We start from the raw sequence: 24550 nt of genomic DNA on the forward strand, positions 1-24550 counted from the left end.
TTAAAAAAATTGCGTTCGCAGGGTTAGGATTTATAAGGATTTTTGTGCATAAGGGTTTACTTTGACTAAGAAAAACAAGGATAGTTTAAGAAAAATCTACGGGCCACCATCGGTTTTTGCGCCGGGGGCTCTAATTGCTGCTGTTAGGAACAGTCCCATTCCCAATGAATGCTGAACCCCTGAAGCCTGGGATCCGTTTGGCTACCTCCTGCGGGCCGGACCGTGGGCTCTCCGTTGGGTGTTCGCGGGCCGGATTGAAACGCCTCGCGGGCCTGATTTGGCCCGCGGGCCGGGGTTTGGAAACCCCAGTTATAGGCCAAGACAGGCCTGATCCAATGAATTACATCAAATGTATGTATTTACTATATAGAACATTGTACATTAGAAGTTATACAGCTTCTAATGTACAATGTTCTATATAGTAAATACATACATTTGATGCATTACATTGCATTAAAACTACATATTTAGTATATTCAAATTTTTTTCTAATCGATCGACGTAATTTATTCCTCGGACAAAAACTGGTAGTGAAAAAAAAAACAAAGGATGCGTTTAGAAAGCGTAATATCCGAGTTTGAACCTGAGGTAAAGCTTTTATCAAAGTAAACCCAGGAATCAAAGTAACCCCACTGTATACATTTTAAGAAAATAACAGCCCGCACCCAAGACTACTTTTACGGTACCAGTACCTACACTTTAAATGAATTGGCGTTTTGAATTATTTTAAATCAGCAAAGTGATTGGCGTTTTGAAGTTTCTTATGAATATGATATGACTCCTATCCTGAATATGATAATTGTAATAAAAAAACCAGTCCTAATGAGTTTGGTCGTGTTAGTTTTCTTGATTAACCGTGTTAGGTCGATACGTTGCAAAGTACCATCGGCAATAATTTGTTTATCAAAAATAAAAATGCTGGCAGAAGCAAGTTGTAGTTGTACGATTAGTTGTACTTGCCAATGTTGCCATAGTGTTAGGTAATTTAAGATATTTAAACGTTGATTTAATAATTTAAAAATAGATATGTAACACATTATTTATCGGTTAAGGTTAAGTGACTGGGTGCTGTATAATAGTCACTTACCTTCATTGGGTCATAAGTAGAGCTTGTATAGAATGTACATGATTAAAACTTTATAAAACCAGAGCACCTAGTTATGAATTTTCAGACACATTACATGTTGGTCTTAAGGACAATTGTTCGACGCTTATCAACAATCGCCATACGCCAACTTTAGTCTTTAGACGGCTCAATTATTAATCAAGTCAGGAGCAGGGAAACGGGTACATCATGTATTTGCATATTAGGTGTACTCAATTTTTATTGGTCTGTAGACTGTAGTGCTGTAAATACCTTTGCACTAGTTAAAAGATGGATTCTTGTGTTCTTAGTTCTCTTCCCTGAGTCATTAATATTTATACAAATTTATTACATTATTACCTAGTTAAGTACAATACAAATATAGTTACATAAAAACCGCAACCAATAATGTATGTAACACAGTAGTCTATGGACCATTGAGCTGTCATATTTCCTTCGGTTATTATTATTACTGTTATGACGCCTACTACATATTATAGTCGAAAAAGTCAATACAGCACGAGTAAATCAATAAGTTGTAGGTAACTGAAACCTCCAGCGTAACATTAAATAACTATTAGGATTTTTATAATATTATACTATGAGCTATTTTTAATTTACGGAGGTTAATAGATTAATGAAAATATATAATTAATTAGTAATTTATATTATTCGTACAGAATAACATACCTACTGTATCTTTGCTTGGAAATCTTTTTGAGCAGAAAAGGCTGGATTTATGTACTTATTCATAAAATCCAAATTTCTATATACCTACCGTAAACTTGCTCAACATTGTCTATTATGCTAAACTATCATTACTTGGGTGCTTAGCCAAGATGCCAACCGCTTGCGCTCCTAGCGAACGAAACGCCCATGTCTCTGTCGCACTAATATGGAAAAGTTATAGAGAGGGACTACCGAATTGTTCGCCACGAACGATTGGCATCTTGGTTAGCCAGGGTACGGCTTGAAAAAAAAAACAGTGATTTTCTACCAAACAACTTTCTATCCAATTCCTTATAATAGGATGAAGATATTAATGCTTTTATATAGATTTTTATTAGGTGTATTTTTACAATTTTATAACCACAAGGTCTTACGAAACCAGTATGTTCGTGTACTGACAAATTCATTAGCCGCTACAAAATGAGATCGTTACTGTGTCGATAACTACTGACTGCATGACTGTATGAAGTTTTTGCGGATCGCGCGCTGCCATTGACAATGAAATCACAAAGGTCGTTGGTCGTGGAACATTGCACTCGTTGTTATAAGGCACTCTCTCAATGGAATGTTTTTACGAAATTATTATAGAGTATAGATATACTGGTTTCTTTCAGGCTTGTCATTTCTTGATTAATTTTGTGCTGGCTGACTAAAAATCACGTTTGTTTTGAAACAGTACAACTGTGGTCCCGTTGATGTCATTTATACGGCATTGTGATTGTGTTACAGGTAGGATTTAATATTGGTCTATACATTTTACATTATGTTTTTTTTTTTACAATGTACAATGAAACAATATTTTTTTCATTTCTAAATACAAACATCCACCTGCCTGTATAAAGCTACATAATTACTTAGATTTGTAAGTACTTAGTGGTTACATGGTTGTAGAAATATAAAATGCCTCGTAAATCTTACGCTTTGTAACATTATATCGGTTTGCCTAACCTACGGTTGTTTCTTGTATCGTTATCGCTCCGTACGGTATTGCATAAGAAGCAGCACAATTTTAAAATACGCTAATTCAGGGTCTACGATAAACCGTACCGTACAACTATTGTGTGAAAAAGTAATTTGAATTTAGACTTTGTTACGCGAGAGTAAGGTTACCAATTGATTATGGAATGGTTTTTCCAAGGCTTTTACGGTTATTATGTTACGTGTGATATTTAAATACCGCATTTTTCACCTTCCATCGAGTAGTTATGGGTAGCTAAAAATCCGGGAAAATATTTCCTTTTTATTCGTTAGAATGTTGTTCTACGTTCTACCTAAACTTAATGTTAATTATGTACAATAACTACGTTGACGAGGTTACTCCTTACGTTTTTAGTGTTCGGGACGAAACGATTGAGGCTTGGGATCACTTCGGTGACTGTGCGTCTATGATATTTTTTACCTTTAGTTTTAACTTGGGAAATCCCACTGGGAGTTTATCGCCTTTTTGTGTATACTACACAGTTTTCCCGTTATTATTCACATATTTAATTGGACACAATGATTCAATAAATCCATTCATGCTTCAAACTGCGTGCAAGCTAAGCTAGTCATTTTGATTAGGTAATAAAATAATATTTTATTTGTGTTGTTACAGAAAGGAACAAATTGAAAGCAGTAAAATGGCGCGCGGTAGTGAGTTTGGATGTGGTTCTTCTAGTCATAGCGTAATGTTTGTTAAAGTTGCTGTTGCAGTTTTGTTCTTAGGTAAGTTCTATATTTTTCTATTATTACGAGTAAGTGTTAGAAAACTTATTTTTTTCACTGTTTGTATCAAGTCCCTATTTTCTAAATATATTTTTACCGGAAAAGTAAAAATTACATTCACATATTTTTTATTTTACAGGATTACCATGTGCACAATCGCAAGTAGAAAAAATGTATGTCGACGTCACAGAAGTCAACCTCTTAGTGGACGAGACGCGACTCTTCAAATTGATTCAAATGTAAGTTAAGTAAATATATTGTACCTATCACAATATTGTACCTACATCTGGGTGGCTGTAGGTAGTGTAGGTATTTGTATATCGCGATGATAACATTTGTCACTTTTGAACCTTAATGCCATTACGCCCATTACATAGAATCGAACAGAAAAACCTTCAAATTACGTGATTGTACATTCAATGATGTGCCTTATCTGGAAATATCAGTTATTTATTTTATTTTATTTCTTAGGAAAACTTACAGCTAGAGTAACAAAATAGGTTCCGAAATGGAGATAGTAAGCCAATTTCAAGTTGCCACAGGTAAAAACTGCGTAATGTATATGACATGCGAAATTACAAAAATTTTACTTTTTACAATTTAATTTCGCTTTTAAATTCAGTTGAAATTAAATTTAGCAGTTTTCTGTAAAAGGGTAGTCTGAAAGTAAGTATACCTTCGTAAAAGCTTGTACTGAAGAAGTTATATTCACATGAACTTAGTTCTAACTTTTTCAACTAAGTAGCTCTAACTATTCAACTTACAGCGGTGAATACAACGAAACCATTGACGTGACAATACAAGCCCAGCACTCAGACATCGTCCAATTCTCACCGTCGCACGTGTTGATACCGGGCGTGGAGAGTCCCAATACGACAGTCGAGATATCATATGACATCAGCGCGCACGGGAAGAGTCCGGGACATTCCGACGTATCTTTTAACGTCACACCGAGTGGCATCGTCAAGTGAGTACCATAAGTAACCTTCAAATTCAGTCTAGGCTTCGCCATTGGTGCTGGTACAGGAGGTGAGAGCCCCAACAGAACATTGGAGATATCTATGATACCAGTGCGGTAAAAGTCCGGGACATTAATCATACATAATAAAAAATAATTTTTAGTCATATGCTTAGATCGCTTAGTAGTGTTGGTAGGAACTCCAGTCATTTGAGTCTAAATTTGAAGAACTCTACTCGTCTTTACGAGACTCTGCGGTTAAAAGAATTCTGAGTCTTAAATCCCAAGGCGAGTCCTTTATTGAGTCTTTTTGAAGCGCAACACAAAAGGACTCGAGCCTCCGATAAAAGACTCCGTCAACATGTTTATAGGTTAAACTTAAATAAAAGTAAAGAAATTATGCGTTATTGATTATTGTATGATTTGTGTGACTAATCCACGAATTAATATTAATGACAATGCAATACGAAATTTTGCGAACAAAAAATATTTGAGTTCTCTGAAAAGGACTCAAGTTTTTACAAAAAACTCGGATCTCTAAAAACTTGAAAATAACTCAAGTTTAGACCTTTAACAGTAAGCCATTGCAGATAGGTGACTTTAGATGCTGATTGTCTGCTGGTTTAGAGGGAGATTTGTCAATACAGAGCTAACGGCAATGTTTCTGAATAAATCCAAATTAATTTGTTGGAAAACTCAGTTTTGTCTGACAAATCCCGTGTTTCGTGAATTTATCAATGCTATAGACAATCCAAATAGAAAACAATAAATGTTATACTTTAATTTCCTTCCAGCATGGACACAGTATTCATCCTCGTGACCGTGATGCACTCTAACGCCATCTACATAATCTCGTACATCATGGGCTGGGTGTACTTCGCGGCGTGGTCGGTGTCGTTCTACCCGCAGATCTACACCAACTTTAAAAGGAAAAGCGTCGTGGGCCTCAACTTCGACTTCCTCGCCCTTAATATCATGGGCTTCACCATGTATTCGCTGTTCAATTGCGGCCTTTATTTCTCTAGCGAAATACAAGTAAGTAGCTATGGTTACTTCATCAGGTTTCTAAAAGAAATGCTAAAAGGAATGATATCTTAAAGTAAAAAATTAAAAACTTGATCCTGACTGCTAATTTTGCTGTAGGATAATGGAAATTCATCATTTGGCCTCATCTATCAAAATCGGAGAAAAAATGTTTATTCATACATTACATATAACGTGTTAATGTTATTAAGATCTTAACGTGGAAAAACTTTAATCACTATACTTATATACTAAGTCATCTATTTATGAGTTTTTATGACCAGTCACTATACTAAGTCATCTGTTTATGCGATTTTATGACCATTTCTCATGTCAATGGCTATTTTATTAGGTATTAATGAATTAGTCTTTCTGGAACATTAACGTAGATTTTGTTTAGGTACACAGTATACTTATGAGTATTAATAAACGTTTGTCAAATCTAACAATCCATTGATAATCGTTTGTCCTTATCCGCGATTTCAACATTTATGTTTGTTAGACAGAAACAACATTTAGAGATTATTAAGTTTTATGAATAAGCGCGTTAGTGTTTTCATAATACCTGGCGTACGATGACTTAGTTTAAAAACTATCAAAGAGTGAAGCGTGCCTCCTCATTTATAAACTTTCCATTCATTTCAGAGTGTATAATCATCACCAGTATAACTATTATTTAAAAAGTAAATTTGCTTGTTTCAATAATACATGATGGCAACGACCTCGCTCCACTTGCTTGTAAATATATACTTACCCAAATTGTCGAACGAACGTGTATTAAATTAAATGAATCGTTTCATATGCATTTATACACCCCTGGTACAAAATTTTAACAACAAAGCAATGGCGTACTAATTTATGATTCAGGTTTCTGTTCTTTGAATGCCGAAAATATATATTTAATGCAGGTATTTTTGGTGACAATTGCAATGTGTACCGCCAGACTGCAGCACTAGCACCTATCGTAAACCATAGATTAACTTATACGCACAGTATGTATAAACTGTTGCTTAAACTGTTTTTTGACAAATTTTCACTGATAATAAAATATGACATTGATGCATCAAGGCGGATTGTTTACAAAGGGCCTACCGGGAAACGCGAAAATCGAAATTTAGTTATCCGCCTCTTTATCGCTCGAATATGCAATAGTGATAGAGAGGTTAGATAAAGAAATTTTGATTTTTTTGTTTCGCGGTAGACCCTCAGATTGTGATTCCTCAGAGATTTGCGTGATACTCCCTATTATCAATTGACAATTATACATTTCTGGGTTAACGACGGTGCCTAGCGTCAATGTCTACTTGTTAGACCAGCAATGTAAGGTGAATTTTCATTGTGTTAATTGTCAGCGTGGGGAATCAAGGACCAAGTCATAGTTTGTTTTATGTGGAAAATAGTCTGCAAGTGCGCCCAAGGGATTTTCACAACTATTATAAATACAGCAGTCAGTATCCAGTTCCTGGATAAACATTACATTTTAGACAATAACTTTATAATTTTATTTCGCTTACTACTTTTGGATAGCTTTTGATAGCTGGTTTCAATAATTAATTGAAGCTATTAATAACATTTTTATTTTTTGCATTACCGAGCATTTTTTAAATAAAGTGAATGCTCCCTTATTTAACCTAAATAGCCACACTTTAATGAGCTATAATACAAGACCTAATAAAAAAAGAGGTGGTAGTTTAATTATTGGTCAAAGTAATAGGGTTGTCGAAGATCTGCAAATTTGTAAAAAACTGTATAAATGTGAGAGTTTTGAAATATGTGGAGTTAAGGATATGTCAACTAATGTTTATATATGTTGTTGTTACAGAAATCCGAACGATAAAAATATTGATATGTTTATGGATCATCTGGAAAAGTTTTTAGAGCACTTTTTCAACAAGAAATGTTTTTTAATGGGGGATTTTAATATAAACATTCTTAGTGATACTAAAAAGGCTAGTGATTTTCTCTCTCTCATCAAGAGGTACAACTTTAGGCATCTTATTGACATTCCTACCTATTTACGAGATTCATATTCTTCGTGTTTAGACAATATACTGACCAATCTCCCAGAAGATAACGTGGTTCAGGTAGAGGTGGATCACAATGGTTTAGCTGACGGGCATGCCGGAATTTCATGTCGCGTAAAGATGGAGCGTATAGACAGTGCGCCAAAGGAGCACGTATTGTACGCGGAAAGACGGAGTCTGTCTAAGAATAATAAGATAACGTTTAGCAGTAAACTAAGGGAATATGACTGGAGCTCATTGAGTGTCGATCAGTTCATTCATTGTTTTAACACGGTCTTCACCTCTGCCTTTGAGAAACATAAAATCAAAATTAACCTTAATAAGGAGAACAAAACAAACTGGATAACTAAAGGCCTCAAGGTATCAAGCAAGATGAAGAGATTTCTTCTGAGTGGAAACGTAAATAACACTGATGCGTCTATAATCGACTATAGGAAAAGGTATATTAATATATATAGAAAAGTAATTAACACAGCTAAAAGAAATTCCATTTCACACCATCTGAAAAAAGGTGCCAATGTCTCCAAATCAATATGGACGGTAGTAAATAGGCACAGAAATAAGTTATCTGCTAGTCGTCGCCAAAAGCTGTTGTTAAAAGTTAATAATAAAGTCATAAGCGATCCGCATGACGTGGTAGAAACCTTCTCACGAGCATTTGACCAAGGAATTACTGGAAACGACCAGCACATCGACACCGACTCAGCTATAAATCTATTACGTAACAATAACAAGAGAATGGACAACGAAATCGTTTTTTGCATCACAAATGCAAACGAAATAACTAAAATAGTGAAAAATATGAAAACTAAGAAGTCGGTGGGCTATGATGATATTCCTATATCTGTAATCAAGGAAAATTTAGAAATGCTTGCGTTGCCTCTCGCGTCGTTTTTCAATAAGTGTATCACACAAGGGGTCTTTCCAGACCAATTTAAGACTGCTAGGATTATCCCAATCCATAAAAAGGGGCCCAAGACGGACCCAAAAAATTATCGACCAGTATCCGTGCTGCCAACCTTGTCAAAAATTTACGAGAAAATTATTCAAAGTAGGCTCATGGCACACTTGCACGCATATGGAATCTTGAGTGATACACAATATGCTTATCAAAAATCCAGAGGTACATCCCAAGCTATTGATACTTTAATAGATGTTATCGTGAATAGACTAAACGAAAAGCTTAAGGTGGCGGCTATATTTTTGGACTTAAGCTCCGCATTCGATATGGTTGACCATAGTATCCTTATACAAAAACTGGATTTTTATGGCGTTAGGGGCAATACTTTAAATTTAATAATATCTTACTTTAAAGACAGAACTCAGTTTGTTGAAATATCTGATGTTGAAGGCAACTGTGAGAACGTCATTAGGTCCAAGCCCGTTAAGATAACGAGAGGCGTGCCTCAGGGTTCTATTTTGGGCCCTGTTTTATTCGTTATTTATACAAATGACCTGATACAATTTGTCACAAAAGAAATACCGGATATCAACTTGGTAGTTTTTGCGGACGACACTAATGCCATTGTAAACTCTAGTTCGCTGGAAAATCTAAATAATAAAGCAAATCGAGCGCTAGAATTATTTCATCAGTGGTTCAGTTGCAACAGATTGAAGGTGAATCCAGGTAAGACAAGTGCAATGCTCCTTAGGTCTACTGTTAGGAAAAAGGACATGCTGGATCTGACATTTTGTGGTAACAACATCGAAAATGTTACTAGTGTTAAGTTCCTTGGTATCCACATTGACGATCTACTTACTTGGAAAAATGAACTTGCAAGTATAGAAGCTTCCATCAGCTCGGCTTGCTATGTTCTGCGTAGTTTGCGGGACGTAGTTAATCGTAAACATCTAAAGATGGTTTATCACGCATTGGTTGAATCAAAGCTTCGTTATAGTGTAAAATTTTGGGGAAATAGCTATGACTATAATATGTATAAAGCCTTTGTAATTCAAAAGCGGGCGATAAGGACCATAGTCCGAATTTCACAACCTGAGCCATGCAAAGAGCATTTCAAAAAGATGGGAATACTAACTGTTCCGTGTTTGTACATCCTGTTGCTCCTTACTGACCTGGTTAAAAGTCTAGGCGAATATGAGACTACTGAAGATAGACGAGTGCGGGAGAATACAAGACGGAAATACCTACATTGTAAATTGCAGCCGAACTTAAAAGTAGTACGTCATTGCGCACACTACCAGGGTGTACAACTGTACAACAAACTTCCTGGTGAGTGGAAGAACATTACTAGCCTTAATATTTTTAAAAGCAGATTAAGAGCGCTGTTGTTGCGGGAGTGCTTTTATTCCATTGATGAATTTATTAAATATTTTACTGATAGTTGTCATTTTTAAATAGTTCAATAATAATTATTTCGTATTGATGTTTTGATATTTTGTATGACATTTTGTAATTCATCTTTTATTATAGCTTATAGAATTGACGCATGTTAGATTAAGTATTAGATATAGTCAATATTCAGACACAATTGTAATATTGTTAATGAATAAATAATAATAATATTTAGATGATGGAAATCTGATAACTAGCTTTTTGCGACCGTTAATTTGAATTGTATAATACAATTGTCCAACATATAATGAAATCACAAATTTTATCACAAACGTAAGACTGCATTTGGCATCATTGTTATATTTATATTTCAAGTCACCTTTGATAAAAGTGTGATCCATTATTTTGCACGATTTTTCCTATCAGTATTATGTATCAGTATTATTCTAATGCACAATACTACGTCATAAAATTGACTTTTTATCTTTTGTAAAAGTATAAAATTATAAAAGGATATGACGTAATGTGACAATACATGACGAAATGTCGACCGGTGTTGGTCATGTATAGATGATGATAGGTTTGAAATGATTTGTTCAAAATTCTAAGTAAACTATCCACACTATTCTACTTAATTCGGTTTTATACATTTTCAGGCAGAATACTTCGCTCGACATCCGAAGAGTTTGAATCCAGTGCAGCTGAATGACGTCTTCTTCTCCCTCCACGCTGTGTTCGCTACCCTCATCACGATAATTCAGTGCTTCCTATACGAGGTGCGAGTGCTTCCTAAACTTATTTTGTACTTTGTACTCATGGAATAAAGTCTACATTTTTGTTAAACCTTGAAACTTATTTTAAACACTTACGGCTGTTCAACTTAGTTCAACAGCCACCAACATTGATTCAGAGTGGTTCCTTTAATTTGAATGCTACGTCCTCGCTGTTTTTGATTTTGGATTTTATAATTATCAACAAAATATCATGATTTTTTGTGAGGGTTCTCAGGTTTTTTGTGCCTCAAGTCGTCACTACGCACTCTCTACTTAATAGCCAATTGTGTTATAATCTCTTAAATGCTTGTTATTGGTCCCCTGCGGATTACAGGCATTACAGCTTTGTCTATTGTGATTCAAATATTGAAATAACGGTAAAAATACAGGTTTTATATAATCACTAATTGTTGTTCTTGTTTCGCAGCGCGAGGAGCAACGAGTTTCCCTGGCGGGTCGCGGGATCTTAGGCGTCTTTGGTCTCGTAGTGATAGTGACGGCCATCTTGGGCGGCGTTGGTACCTTGGCTTGGCTGGACTTCCTATACTACTGCAGCTACATCAAGCTCGCCATCACGCTTATTAAATATGTTCCTCAGGTAACAGCGAGTCTTCCTGGCGAGTTGCGATATCTTAGGCTTGGTCTGGTAGTAGTAATGACGGCCATCTTGGACGGCTTGGCCACCATAGCGTTGCGCGACTTCTTTTAATACTGCAGTTATATCAAGTTAACCAACTTGCTCATCAAATATGTTCCTTGGTTAATACATATTTGTTGTTATAACGCCGGGTCATGCACAATAACTCTACTGTAAGATAATGGTAGATTCTCTCTTCTACAGTGAAAAGTTGTACATTATCAGTTACCAGCACTAGGCTAGCATTGAGGTCTGAGGACAACTCGTACCTTCCCATTTGTGAAAGGAGGCTTCTACACAGTATAAATACATAACTATTAGCTCAGGGCCTCAGTGGCGCCCGCTTAGCGGCTATGTGACATATTGAGCCCATGAAAATTCACATTTTTGTCATATCGAGCCTAAGCATCGCTTTCAGTCCCTCCATTTACATATAGCTAATACCAAAAATCATTTAGTCTATAACTCAAGAGAAAGTCGTGGCCGATTTTGACAGCTAAATTCTTTTGTTATAATTGAATTGTTAAACTTCAATTTTGGTCAACCAGAGCGCTATCTGGCATCTACATTAGCTGTCAAATTAGAATCACGAATTTGTCTTACGCTTACTGAATAATGATAATGTATCGTTGTATTCCAGGCGTACATGAACTACAAGCGCAAGTCGACCGTGGGCTGGAGCATCGGCAACATCTTCCTCGACTTCACGGGCGGCTTCCTGTCCATCTTCCAGATGGTGCTGAACGCGTACAACTACAACGACTGGATCTCGTTCTTCGGCGACGCCACCAAGTTCGGCCTGGGCCTGTTCTCGCTGGTGTTCGATGTGTTCTTCATTCTGCAGCACTACGTGTTCTACAGGTCAGTTGGTGTAGATGGCGGTACAGTTGCCAGGGGAAGAGTGGTTGGGTCTGAAATTATATTAACAATAAAAAAACTTTTGTATTATTTAGACGCAAAACCTGAATATACGAGTGTCTAGCAAATATAAACTGATATATTTAGGCAATTTAACATTCAATCTAAATACGAAAAAGTCTTTAACCCTTTGACCGGCAAAGACGTCTATTGACGCGCGCGGCTACAGCCCAATATCAACCTTCGTGCATTCCGACAAGGTTCACGATGACGCGCCGCGCACGATAGGCGTGGCGTTCAAATAATTAATATTGCTGTAGTAAAGAATTGCATCCGATCATACGAAACCGGTATGTTTTGCCTTAATTGAAACAAACTTTATTTGATACCCATTCCAAACCCTGGCAACTAGTGTTACTTCGTGTTTTGTTTATTGCTTACTCAGTGAAAAGTGGATGTTTTGTCCACTTTTCTTATTTAAATCCACTTTTCATTTCGCGGTGTCGGGCCTCCTAACATAGACGTAAGTCGCTCTATTAACACACTCTACTTACTAAACTCTACTTACTCTAATATATCGTTAATAAACGGATTACTCCGATGAAGTCTCATGGAACATGGAACTGAGATTCAGAGCTAAACATGAAATAACGTCGTTATACTTGAGTGCCACTTGTCGGAAAATGACAAAGAAACGCTAAAACTAAAAGAAGTGTTGTGTTTCTACTTTGCTCAATGACGAACATGCAACGCCGTACCTCTCCAGGCCGTATGGAATAAAGTCGAACGGGAGATGCCAGAGGCCACGAGTAAAACTAAGCAGTGAATAGACATCCGCTGATAGAGACAAGGAAACAAACGATTGAGAGGCTCAAAGTTATAGTCGTAAGTTCGAACAAAAGGATCGCATATCCAGCGAAAAGCACGTCAAGAGGCAAAAGGTGGATATAAAGAGGGAGAGTTTATTCAACAGTTCACAATGGTCACTACACACAATTCACACAAACCAAGAAATATTGCTTATCATTTTACTCATTTCACGATGAAATCATAAACAATATTTCAACACGGGAACACAAACATCAAGCACGTGACACTCTGCTTCGCTTTTAGAACAGAAAAATGGGGATCTAAAGTTTTTTTTTTATGAAGATAAAAGAAATGTGTTTTTGTGATTGATATTTCAGAGAGAACAACGATTTTGATGTAGTAGACAGTAACAGTAGTGACGAGTCGAGTCAAGGGGAAACGCGGAGTGGTGACGGGCGGGAGTACTTTTTATTGGTCGATAATTGGTATGTATCAGGCTTTTGTATTTCTACGGTAACCCTGGATTAAACCATGTTCCGTATTCTCTACTAACCTAGCCATAATTTCTTGTTTTAGTTTAACATCACAATTTGACTCGATGCCTGAGCACAATAAAATATTATTATTTAATTTACTAGTCTTTTTGGCATAACATCGTCCATCGAAATTCATTAGATCTTGCGGATGCCGTATCGCGTCTCACTAAATCTTATTTTGTTTGTAATACATATTACATTGTGAGTGCTCATGTTTCTGGTCATTAGTTATAAATGATTATTGTATTTTAATTGTTTGTTTATATTTTAGGAATGCCGATGAAAAGAAGTACGATCTCAATGGCAAAGCGTGATGAAGGCTGGAGGCAGCTGAAACCGATCCTGTAGTAATAATATTAGGTTATTTATTGTGGTTGACAGCTTTATCGCAATGCCATACCCTTTGACTTATCCGCCCACAATTGTCTACCTAATGTCTAGCTTGCTCAAGAAAAGACCTGAAAGGTATTTAACATCTTCCATATTTGTTACTAAGTTTCATCTTTTTCGAATTTGGTAGTCATGTATTGTTGAGTTTAATATAATTTTACAGGGACCAATTCAAAATTGAATGTTACAGATAAATAATTGACTGTTTTTGACTGTATTTTACAATTAGGTACTAGAGAAATTTCAAAGCAGGAGTAATATCATATATTTGTGTTGTTAAATTGTTTGTTATTGAATGACACAGTCATTCGTTTCGAAAAGATCTGTGATGACATTATATTGAATGACGCATTTTATATTAAAATGTGTACAATTCTACGGAATTTTATTTTATTTTTCAATTCAAAATATGACCGCAAAATATACGAGAAGCCCATCCTATTCCCGCATGCCACATTTCAATTAGGTCTTTATTCGTGTACAATTTAAATTAGGCCAATTAACATAGAAGTAAGACAAACGCTGTAACTTTCTTGTTTATCAATAAACACATTTTGGCTTTGCTGTGTTTCCGTTCACCCTCATTCCCCATAATCTAGTCACATCGCCAGATAGGAGATAGCTTGTCAATGTACGAAATTCTTCGTGCTCGGCGTCCTTACTTTAGGCAAGGATCTGCTAAAATGGTAGTGATTGTCTTAAATCTAAAGTAACGACACTATGCTGTGCAGCATTTTAGACTTTTATAAACGGATTCCGTGTTTCCTAGGGTGTTAGCCTTGAAAGTTTTACTTATTACGCACACATACCACTAACAGACTAGTTTAGATATATATATATATATACATTTTTACATTTACAACAAATATTGACATACATAAAACAAACAAAAAACAACAAATTATTTGATGTCGAGCGTCTATTTGAAATCGAATATATGCGATATCGACTTGTCCGCTTGGTCGGTCCAGTTCGTAAGAGATTACTCTCCGTGCTGCGGCCAGGTCAGAAGTCTAATGCACTTCACTCGTACTGGCCTAGCCTAGTCCAGCAATATTGGAAAACCTTAGCAAACGTTGATAGAACAGCGACCGCTCGGAATCCGCTCGCAACAGCGACAAATCTCTGAACTTTGGCGGGCGCCGCTCGAACCTGCAGGCGCGCCACGCTCACGCTCACGCCTGCCGTCTACGCATCTACACGCGCTTCATGATTAATTCATGCACTGAATGGTAAATGTTACCCGATCGCAGCACCATCCGTATAAATAGGATTCATTGGTAGATTTGGTAGAAGAGTGACTGGTTGTAGAAGAGTATACCTCTTAACTATAAAAAAACTGTGCTGCAAGTTTGACTGCCGAACTAGATAGCGTTATGCGGTGCCACGTGTTTTGAGGGAACTGAATTGCCTTTAAAACTGAATACAACTTTTGACAACCAAAATGTATGGAGTAATGTACAACGAACGATGACATCTACAGCTGTATAAATAGAGGCACATACATATAGACCGTATTTATCTAAGAGGTGTAGAGATGTATGTAAGAGACGGTAGGTGTATTCCTGCTTACTCGATAACATCTATTAGATTTACAAAGTAACAGAAATAAATACTATACCATCTCAAGATAGCTGCAGCCGGCTCGTCTTCGACCATGAATACTAGGTATTACGTAAGTATAGTTTAAAAGGTTTAAAGGGAGGGGGGTAAAATATGTAGCTGCTGGTTACAGTACTCATCAAGCGTGCTCAGCAGAGCACAAAGAATTCAGTACATTGACAAGCCATTTCCTTTATCGCATGCGCACAATAATAGTGCTGTACCGTCACAATGCTAGCGTGAGAGCGGGACAGCAATAAACGTATGCGCATGCGATTGAGGTAAGAAATGGAGTGTATATATACTAAATTCTCCGTGCTCAACGCCTTTACATTAAGGGTAGGCGAGGTCTGCTAAAATGGTAGATGATAGATTTAATAGTAAGTCATTAAGTAATTTTAGAATTGTTAGTGTAAGGTAAAGTCTGCACAGTTGTGAGTACCTAACATTAAACATAGAGTAAATAAATGTTATAGGGACAATCATACACAAATCGACCTACTCCCACAGTAAGCTCAATAAAGCCTGTGTTGAGGGTACTAGGGGACGATAGGTATACATAATTATATATAAATACTTATATACCTAAGAAAACATCCATAACTCAGGAACAAATATTTGTGATGAATATACACAAATCAATGCACTAGAGACCATAGAGACAATTAAGCTCACTCTATAAATCCGCTTCATGACGCTAGATGTCGACTATATAAATAAAAATCATTTCGGTAAGAAAACTGATGTATGGATAGTGAGCACTCTATGCTTACTTATTGCCCTATGACAGCACGGATATGATGGTCGTTTTTCTCTACGTGACAGTTTGATAAAACGGTGTCAGTCATTTAAAACCTTGCGATGGTTAAAAGTGACGGTTATTTTATCACGTGGATAAAGCCGTCCATAATACGCCTTCTGGATTCAAATCCGGGACTTCTTGCTCCGTATGCAGGGTCACTACCGACTAGGCTAGGAGGCCGTAAAGATTGCCATTAAGACACAACCACCTACACAACAACCACCTTATTGCTGACTAATAAATATTAAAGTCACATGCCTATTTAGAGTTCATCAACCTTACAACCTTTCACGAATTGTGTAGGTTATGTAAACATATAATAAAAAATATCCATCATGTTCTGTAGATATTTTTATATTCTTGTCTAGCACTGATTTGATAAACTGTATCAATATTTTTGCAACTTTTTTTTAAAAATTAATCTTATCTATGTGTAAATAGCATATTATTTGTTTGGATTCTCCCATGTTAGTGTTTATTAAGTAATTAAATACTAGGTTTGAGATATCGGAACAACAAGACCCGACGTGGTAACCGCTTCAATTTAATACTAGGCACGAGTGTTCCTGAATGACACGATCTATATCTGTCAAGTTAAAACCTATCTAAGAACCATAAATGATTCACTATATCGGTGAATGCTAATTGGAGATAAATTGGAATATTCGTTTGTGAATAAACATACAAACAACCGGTGTCCCATTTGTCCGCGACTCAACTATGGCGGTCACGCGAGGCGGGGACAAATGGGGATACACCAAACAACCGTTTGGTGTACCGTCTCAGTTTTACCGCGGGTATAAAAGCTCAAAGTAAAAGAAAGTACGCAGTGCGGCTGATTTCTTGTTTGTTTTTGGATATAACAGCCGCTATGGCCAACTGGAGACAGGGGGACTACCGCGAAAACCGAAATTCGCCAATTGCCGGGATCTTTCTCTTTTACTCTTACTAAGACGTAATTAGAGTGACAGAGAAAAATGCCCGCTATTGACCAATTTCGATTTTCGCGGTAGGCCTCCTGAAGTCATAATGGCATCGCTTTTTTCGTGGATGGTCTTAACTTAACAAGTGTAAAGGAGATAAATAGCGTGCTCTCAGTAGGCAGTTGGAATTGAGGCAATACTGTAGCACCATCACGTATGCCGCTATCATTTAGCCAACCATGCTAACATTTTGTATCTGTGGTATTATCTTATAGCCCGAAAAGCCGAGTCAGGTGGTTTTCTTTCGCAACTTTCTATAGAGTAGGTACAGTCACCAGCAGAAGTAGCTAAGCGGGTGAGATGTATATGTAATGACCACAGACTATTATTCTCTTTACAATAAAGTTGTGTCCAGTTCATTGTGAAAAGAAATCTCGTGCTAACTGTCAGTAGTCGCAAAAGTGGGAAGTAGGTAGGTATATGTTGACAGCTCAACTAAGCACTCTTATCTGAAAACAGTTATTGCTTTAGGTATTATTGCAAGTATCTTCCGATGTCGAGCTTCAATGGACAAGTGTACACCAATCGTCAATTCAAGTTGCTCCGAAAACAAAGATAGAAGGCCCAATCGTATGTTTTTTAATTATCGCAAAGACATGCATAACTCATGATTTTTTTACTGCGATCAATCACTACGCAATGTTTTCGCTACGAAATGGGAAAAATTCCGCTACGTTGTAGCGCTGCAGAGTAAGGCGATCTTCACATTGGATGCGAATTCGCACGTCGCCCCGGTGAGAGCGGGACATACCTACGTGTATACTTGTATAGCGGGGGTATTCCCATTTGTCCTCGCCGGGCACTGATGAGAATAGGTGCATTAATCTCTCACCTGTTCCCGCTCCATGCATGCCGGCAGTCACGTGGGGGCGGGGACAAATGGGAATACACCGCATAGCGTTACGCATTCACAGGAGCGACGTGCAAATAAATAATAAATAAACTGTTTGCTATCTCGTACAAAAACTCTCGAACAAATGTGACACCGTTTTTAAATAGTGGCAATATGCTTAGATGGAGGCCTGTAGAAAATTACATTTTGCTTCACGCTTGTTCGGGATTATGCGGACCGAACAACCATCGTACCTCTACGAAAGACTTACGCTCTCCCGTAACACGTAAGGCAAGTCCCCCGCCTCATCTGTCCAAGACACAGGTCGGCTAGTTTCCGTGGCAGCTTCCGGTACGCAGCCACGGGGAGCTGGAACAATCTCCCGCCACCAATTAGAAATGCCAGTTCACTATACGTGTTCAAATTTAAACTAAAACTGCACCTACTCAAGGAACAAATGATCTCCACCTAGCCGAACCTACACCCACTTGTATTTGTACCGACTTCTGAGAAAAGTGAGTGTCTGCCGCATCAAGTGTAAACTCATTGCACTACGAGCATGGTCACGAACCTCAAGGCGTTTAAACGAAGTTCCAACCGCTTTTATTGCTCATAGCAGCAAAGTGTTCACGGCGCATAACGCCGGTGTTGCTATTACGTTACCTGAGATGGATGTTATGACATTTTAGTAATAAATGTATTCACTCTTTAAGTCCCAGGGATATAAAGATGCTAGCCAAAAATACTTTGAGTTTTTCAATTTAGAATTGAATTTGGATTTTCATTGCGGATGCCGATTGGATTGGATTGGATTGGATTTTCCCGTCCGTGGGTCCCGTGGGATTAACTATATTTGTTTTTAAAAAATTTAACGCCACTCTTCTCTTCACAGGGACGCGCGTTACATTCTTCTCCCTGGAACTTCGAACGAAGACCAAGAAAACGCGGACAGTCCGTCCGACCACGAGTACTCACAAGCCGAGTCCTACCAGGGTGCCCCGACCGATGCATAGTGAACGTTATTGTAACACGGTTAGAACTGTATTTCATTTGAATGCTAGAATGGTGCTTAGTAGATGATTGATGACAAAACTCTTAACCAATTACCTAATATGATTACTGCTAGAACTATAACGTAAATAAGTGCAGGAAACTTAATATAAAAATATTAATAATAGTGCGGGTATAATGGAAGTTATCGGCGTACGTATTTGTTTATAAAGAAGATTACAAACAAAGTGAGTGCGATAAAAAACAAAACAGTTTTGTATCTTACGTCTTATTCGTGGGTGTTTATCTAAGTGCAATAAAAGTATTAAGATAATATTTAAGTGGTCGAGATGAAAAGTGCTATAATTGACAAGAAAAGTATTGTTATCAGACATCGGTGATATCGTGGATGTGACGACAGAGCTCGTGACAACGGACAAATAAAAGATTGAAGGTTACAGCTAGGAGGGCTTAATTTTTGTTTATTCTAGATATTGTCATAATTGAGCCTCATATTTCTATCGAGTGCAAATCGGCAAATCGAACGTTACGTCTTAAGACTATAGTGGACGGCCGCTTCTCCATACAAACGTAGTCCCCATTTTCCTCCCTGGATATTGACTTTATGGAAAATATATTTACACTATTTATTGTATATTATAATTATAAGTATAACTGTGTCCCTTCATTCGACTTTTTTGGGAGTTTTTATTATTATAAAAGTTATGGGCGAAAAATAATTCTCTATTTTTTTTAAAGCTCTTATAATAATTAAAATGTCGAAATTCAAACGTAAGGCGATAGCTGTGGTTAATATACATCAGATTACTTAAAACATTTCATGTTAATATGCAGAGGAAACCGGGGGCTATGTTTGTATGGAGAAACCGTCACGTAACTTCGTCCTCTTTCCTCTTAACGTTCGATTTCTCTTGGCTGAAACCGCTAACCACTTTGCTCGTTCTCTCTCTCTCTCTCTCTCTCTCTCTCTCTCTCTCTCTCTCTCTCTCTCTCTCTCTCTCTCTCACTGTCGCAAGAGCGATAGAGATGCTAATATTTAGACGGTTTTCGCGGTAAGTATCCACCAGTGCTACATATAGACAATGTGCATTTTCCTACACAAGTTACTTGTACTGTATATACTGTACATAAACCGCAGTCCCATAGAAAAAACAAATAACGTAAACAAATATTACAGCTTTTGTTGGCATTTGACATCTAACCTAAAAAAATTATGGAGTATGGCGAGCTTCGAGTCGACAATTGGCGAGAGGTCGCACAGGACCGAGAAAAGTGGCGCTGTCTTGTGTCGGAGGCCAAGTCTCATTTTGGGTCGCTGAGCCAACGGAGTAAGTAAGTAAGTATGGACTTCACTTAAATATTATTATATTATTAACTAACATATATTTTAATATATTTTAACAAAAAGTTGATACTAATAAAATATTTAAGTATATACATTGCTGATAAGATGATCCGATCATGAGATTGTCGTCAAACAGTACGTGATTACGAAGTATTGAAGGTAAATTGGTTTGTTTACATAATTTTATAAGTAGGTATATTTATTTTCTACATCTTGTAAGAATCATAATGGTTACTATTTTTATATCATTATCAATATAACAATGTCTCAGTACAGGTATATGAACTTTTTATATGAAATTTTTAGATTGAATATTGTAATGTTTCTTTCAAAAAGGGTCAATATAATTGAGTAGGTAATACCAGCATAATTTACCTACAAATTGTAATATTGTTAGAATTGCCGTCCCCCAACGGCTTATCCTTTGTCTATTGTTAACTAAACCGGCGTGTGCTACTTACTACTACCTGCAAAAAAAAGGCTCGTATAATTCTAATTGGCACCTAAGCGTGGGCTAGTCCAACGCTCAAAAAAACAGTGTAGATGATGTGCTCTCCGATAACGCGCCTTTGTTACGGATATCGAGGACACATTTTAGGCTGGTTTGGTTGCGTTCGACTCGCCAGCACTCAGTAACTGTATAGGGACCACACAAGAAGTCGCAAATTATTTTTCCATTTGTTCATTTTGAATCTTATTTCAATTACCATAGGAGTTGTTATTAAATAACCAGTTAAAGTGACCGGGCCCTGTTTTTTGCAGGTAGTGGCACGCGCCCTTTTAGTTAACAGTAGGCAAAGGATAAGCCGTTGGGGGCCAGCTACAAATCTAACAACTATAAACATAAATGTTAAACATGTGATATTTAAGTATTTTATATGTCACGCCCTCGCCAGACAAAGAATGAAGGACTTTGGAGCAGGCTATCTAGAACCAAAGGAATTCAAAAGGCTACCCATAAGCTCCATCATCCGACACATGGAAATGGTCAAAAAGGCTCTTGAGTAGCGAATGGGTCTTTCCTTAGGGGGCAACTACACAAAAGATCCCTATGGGTCGAAGTGTATCCGCAAGGGCCCCCGGTAATTAGAAGATAAGATAAGATAAGTATTTTATTTAATTGTACTTCGTTATTTTTAAGTGTTTATTTTAACATATTTGTACGATCTTGCAAGTCTTATTTATTATTCTCCAATATCATTCCATTTAGTTGTAACTAATCAAAATAAGTTTTTGGAAAAAAAAAATCATTTTTGTTAGAAGCCTCTATCGCTGACTACTTTTCTTTCCACAGGCAACTAACACTCATCGAGACAATCCAAAAAATCCCAAAATAGGTTTCGTGGTTTTATCACAGCGTTCCTATGGCCAACTCCTGTCTCCATCATCAGATCAGTTGGATGGTACCCTAATAGTGCATTGTCACCCGACTTCCATAATTATGTATGCAGCTTTATCGGAAACCAGGAAGTGGGTCAAACTTAACTTGCAAGATTTGACCCGTACAAACAGTTACATACATACGTACATAGAGTCAGACGAAGATAAGTTGACAGCGATTTTGATAGCCCAGACGGTGCAAGTGTCAAGTAAACGTCATAATTTCATAAAAGTTTGACGTTTAAAATAACCCGTGCACCATCTGGGCTATCAACATCGCTGCCAACTTATCTTGATTTCACTCTAGGTAAGTTAAAATAAAAAAAAAAGCTTGCAATAAAGGAAGAATCTCAGTTATTGTATATACCTGTTATTATAGTACTTATTAAAGTTTCATAATGGCCTTATTCATAAACACGCGACAAGGCTTCGTTTGTCTTAATCTGTCATTTTAAGTCAAGCATTGGTAAGAAAGGGATAAAAAATAAAGTAACTAATTGAGGCTTATAAAGTTTTATGAAAAAAGGGGTCAGTTGTTTACAAAACACGAACTTGTTATATAAATAGACACGAAAAACATTAAGTATTCATTATTTTTCTCTAATAGCAATACTATTAAGAGGATAATGAACGACCGAATCTCCATGGCAACGCAGTCCCCATTTTCCTCCCTGGATATTGACATTATGGAAAATATTTTTACATAATTTATTGATTATTAACCGTAGGGTAGGGTAAGGGTCGTTCGACTTTTTTAGATTTTTTATTATTATAAGAGTTAGGAGCCAAAAACAAATTCCACGCAATTTATAAAAAAAAAACAGTTTCCGAAATATTTAAGTTTGGTGTTTCAAAGCTTCTAACAATTAAAAAACCCTTATAACAATTTAAAAAACGAAAATTAATAAATACAAAAGACATAGCTGTGGTTAAATATACCGAATATTGCGTAAAAATGTTTTCCAGATTTAATAGAAAATCCAGAGAGGAAAATGAGGTCTACGTTTTTATGTAGATGTGGTCGTCACTTACGTCTTAACATACTATGGATAAACCTCATGTGCTTGTAATAAGGGTTGATAATGTTTACTTTTACGGTGTGGACGGTGCAGTGGATGGTACTGGAATAAATATTGATATATTCATCCCTATAATTATCTAAATATAAAAATTAGATAAGTGCGACAATTGTCTGACCTAGACAGAGTTTTTGTGGAATAATAATTATTGTCATTATAACTTGCACAATACAGGTACAGCCGACGCCAAAGATATATTTACACTTTTCATCTTGCATCTTTGTAATAAGGCAAAATATGTAAACATATATTTGACGCCGACTGTACCTACGTAAACTATACATGTTTTGTAATATCTTATAATAAGGCATAAGGGTGTCAGGAATAACGCAAAATTGAACCCTATCACTTCAAAAATAAAGTTCAAAATCAGATGGGAACTATATTCACTCTGGGTGCACAATTTTTTTTTATAAGTACTTTTATATATTATTGTTTGATATACCGATATTTGAAATAATGTAATAAAAGGCATACTTCTATGTAACTTAATCAACGAAATATGTAATTTTATTTTTTGGTATAATGGTTATATGGTAGGTATATTTAAACTTCGTATAGTTTACACTACCATAATTATTACATGCTCTAAAACATGTTTAAATAAAGGATCCTAGAAAAGTGGATTAGGTAAAGTTAAAACTGCCACCCCATACAAACGAATATCTAGCAAGAAGTGGGTTAGGTTAGGTTAGAACTGCGACCTAGCATAATTTTTTATATTACTTATAAAGTATTATAACAAAAATTACATTATAACATGTAATGATATATCAAATGGCATTATGACAGTGTATGATAGTTTAATTATAATTATATTAAACATTACACACCCATTCTCTCTGCCTTATATTAAAGGTTTAAAATGTATTTTTTTGCATACCTAGTCCTTTTATTATTTACCTTTCTTTCGTTGCAAGAGTAAACTAATATTATTGTGATTTTATTAAATGAAATAAAGTTTGTCGTGAAGTTTTTCGTATCATTTTCTTACACATACTACTCGTAATATGATTAATGATTTTTGAACAAAACATTTATACTGCATGCGTTACTGGTGAATTCCCAATTTGACTTGGAACTCCTGTAGCTACTCTTAGTGTAAGGCCTGAGTGGACGCTGGAGTTGGGCTTGCAGCGGGACGGGGCGTGCGGTGTGCATGTTAACAAATGCCGCCTTAGTGCACGCTGCTCATATCACTTGTAAGTCCGACGCCACGCTGCACGCCCCGCTGAACGCTCCGCTTCGAACGTCTACTCAGGCCTTACACTTATACTCCTGTGTATACTCTACTTTTACGGTAGATGTCGCTAGCCCCTAAGGCATTTATTACGGTATCGTTTGCAGGCGTGTCTGCTTAATACAAAATTAATTAATTTATTATACTGGATGAGAAAATTCATTCGGTCTTTGAATAAAATCATATTCTTCCTTGACTTAGCCTCGTCCTCTTAGAGTACTTGCCAACCGTTATCCGTGTTTTATTAGAGGAATGGCAGGATAATGTGATTACTCGATAAAGACTTTCAGATGTTTATCAAGCACGTGTGTGCCTGCATGAAACCAACGCGTGGAAGACGTACTCTGGAACCATAAACTTTGATAAAAGGATTTAGGCTTTATTTGAATTGCACGCGAATAAAGAAAATGTAAGTTCTTGTAAATAAAGGACAACGAATATATACATTTTTAAGATT

At 36.6% G+C, this 24550-nt stretch overlaps 1 protein-coding gene across 4 annotated transcripts in view; it reads left to right on the forward strand.

The window, feature by feature from the left end:
• Window positions 1–23828, forward strand: part of LOC133519828 (cystinosin homolog) — a 57547-nt gene extending 33719 nt beyond the window's left edge. For 2 of the 4 annotated variants that reach the window (XM_061853948.1, XM_061853947.1), the window contains 9 exons: window positions 3408–3517; window positions 3657–3756; window positions 4284–4484; window positions 5270–5510; window positions 10472–10591; window positions 11016–11186; window positions 11866–12086; window positions 13271–13378; window positions 13701–14380. In XM_061853948.1, the coding sequence (XP_061709932.1) occupies window positions 3433–3517; window positions 3657–3756; window positions 4284–4484; window positions 5270–5510; window positions 10472–10591; window positions 11016–11186; window positions 11866–12086; window positions 13271–13378; window positions 13701–13743 (1290 nt within the window). In that variant the 5' untranslated portion in view covers window positions 3408–3432 and the 3' untranslated portion in view covers window positions 13744–14380. Of the gene's footprint in view, window positions 1–3407; window positions 3518–3656; window positions 3757–4283; window positions 4485–5269; window positions 5511–10471; window positions 10592–11015; window positions 11187–11865; window positions 12087–13270; window positions 13379–13700; window positions 14381–18930 lie in introns of those variants that run through there. The other 2 variants (XM_061853949.1, XM_061853950.1) reach the window with 2 other exon arrangements.
• Window positions 23829–24550: the final 722 nt, after the last annotated feature.

Source organism: Cydia pomonella, chromosome 7 (genome assembly GCF_033807575.1).
Source record: "Cydia pomonella isolate Wapato2018A chromosome 7, ilCydPomo1, whole genome shotgun sequence".
Lineage (NCBI taxonomy): Eukaryota > Metazoa > Arthropoda > Insecta > Lepidoptera > Tortricidae > Cydia > Cydia pomonella.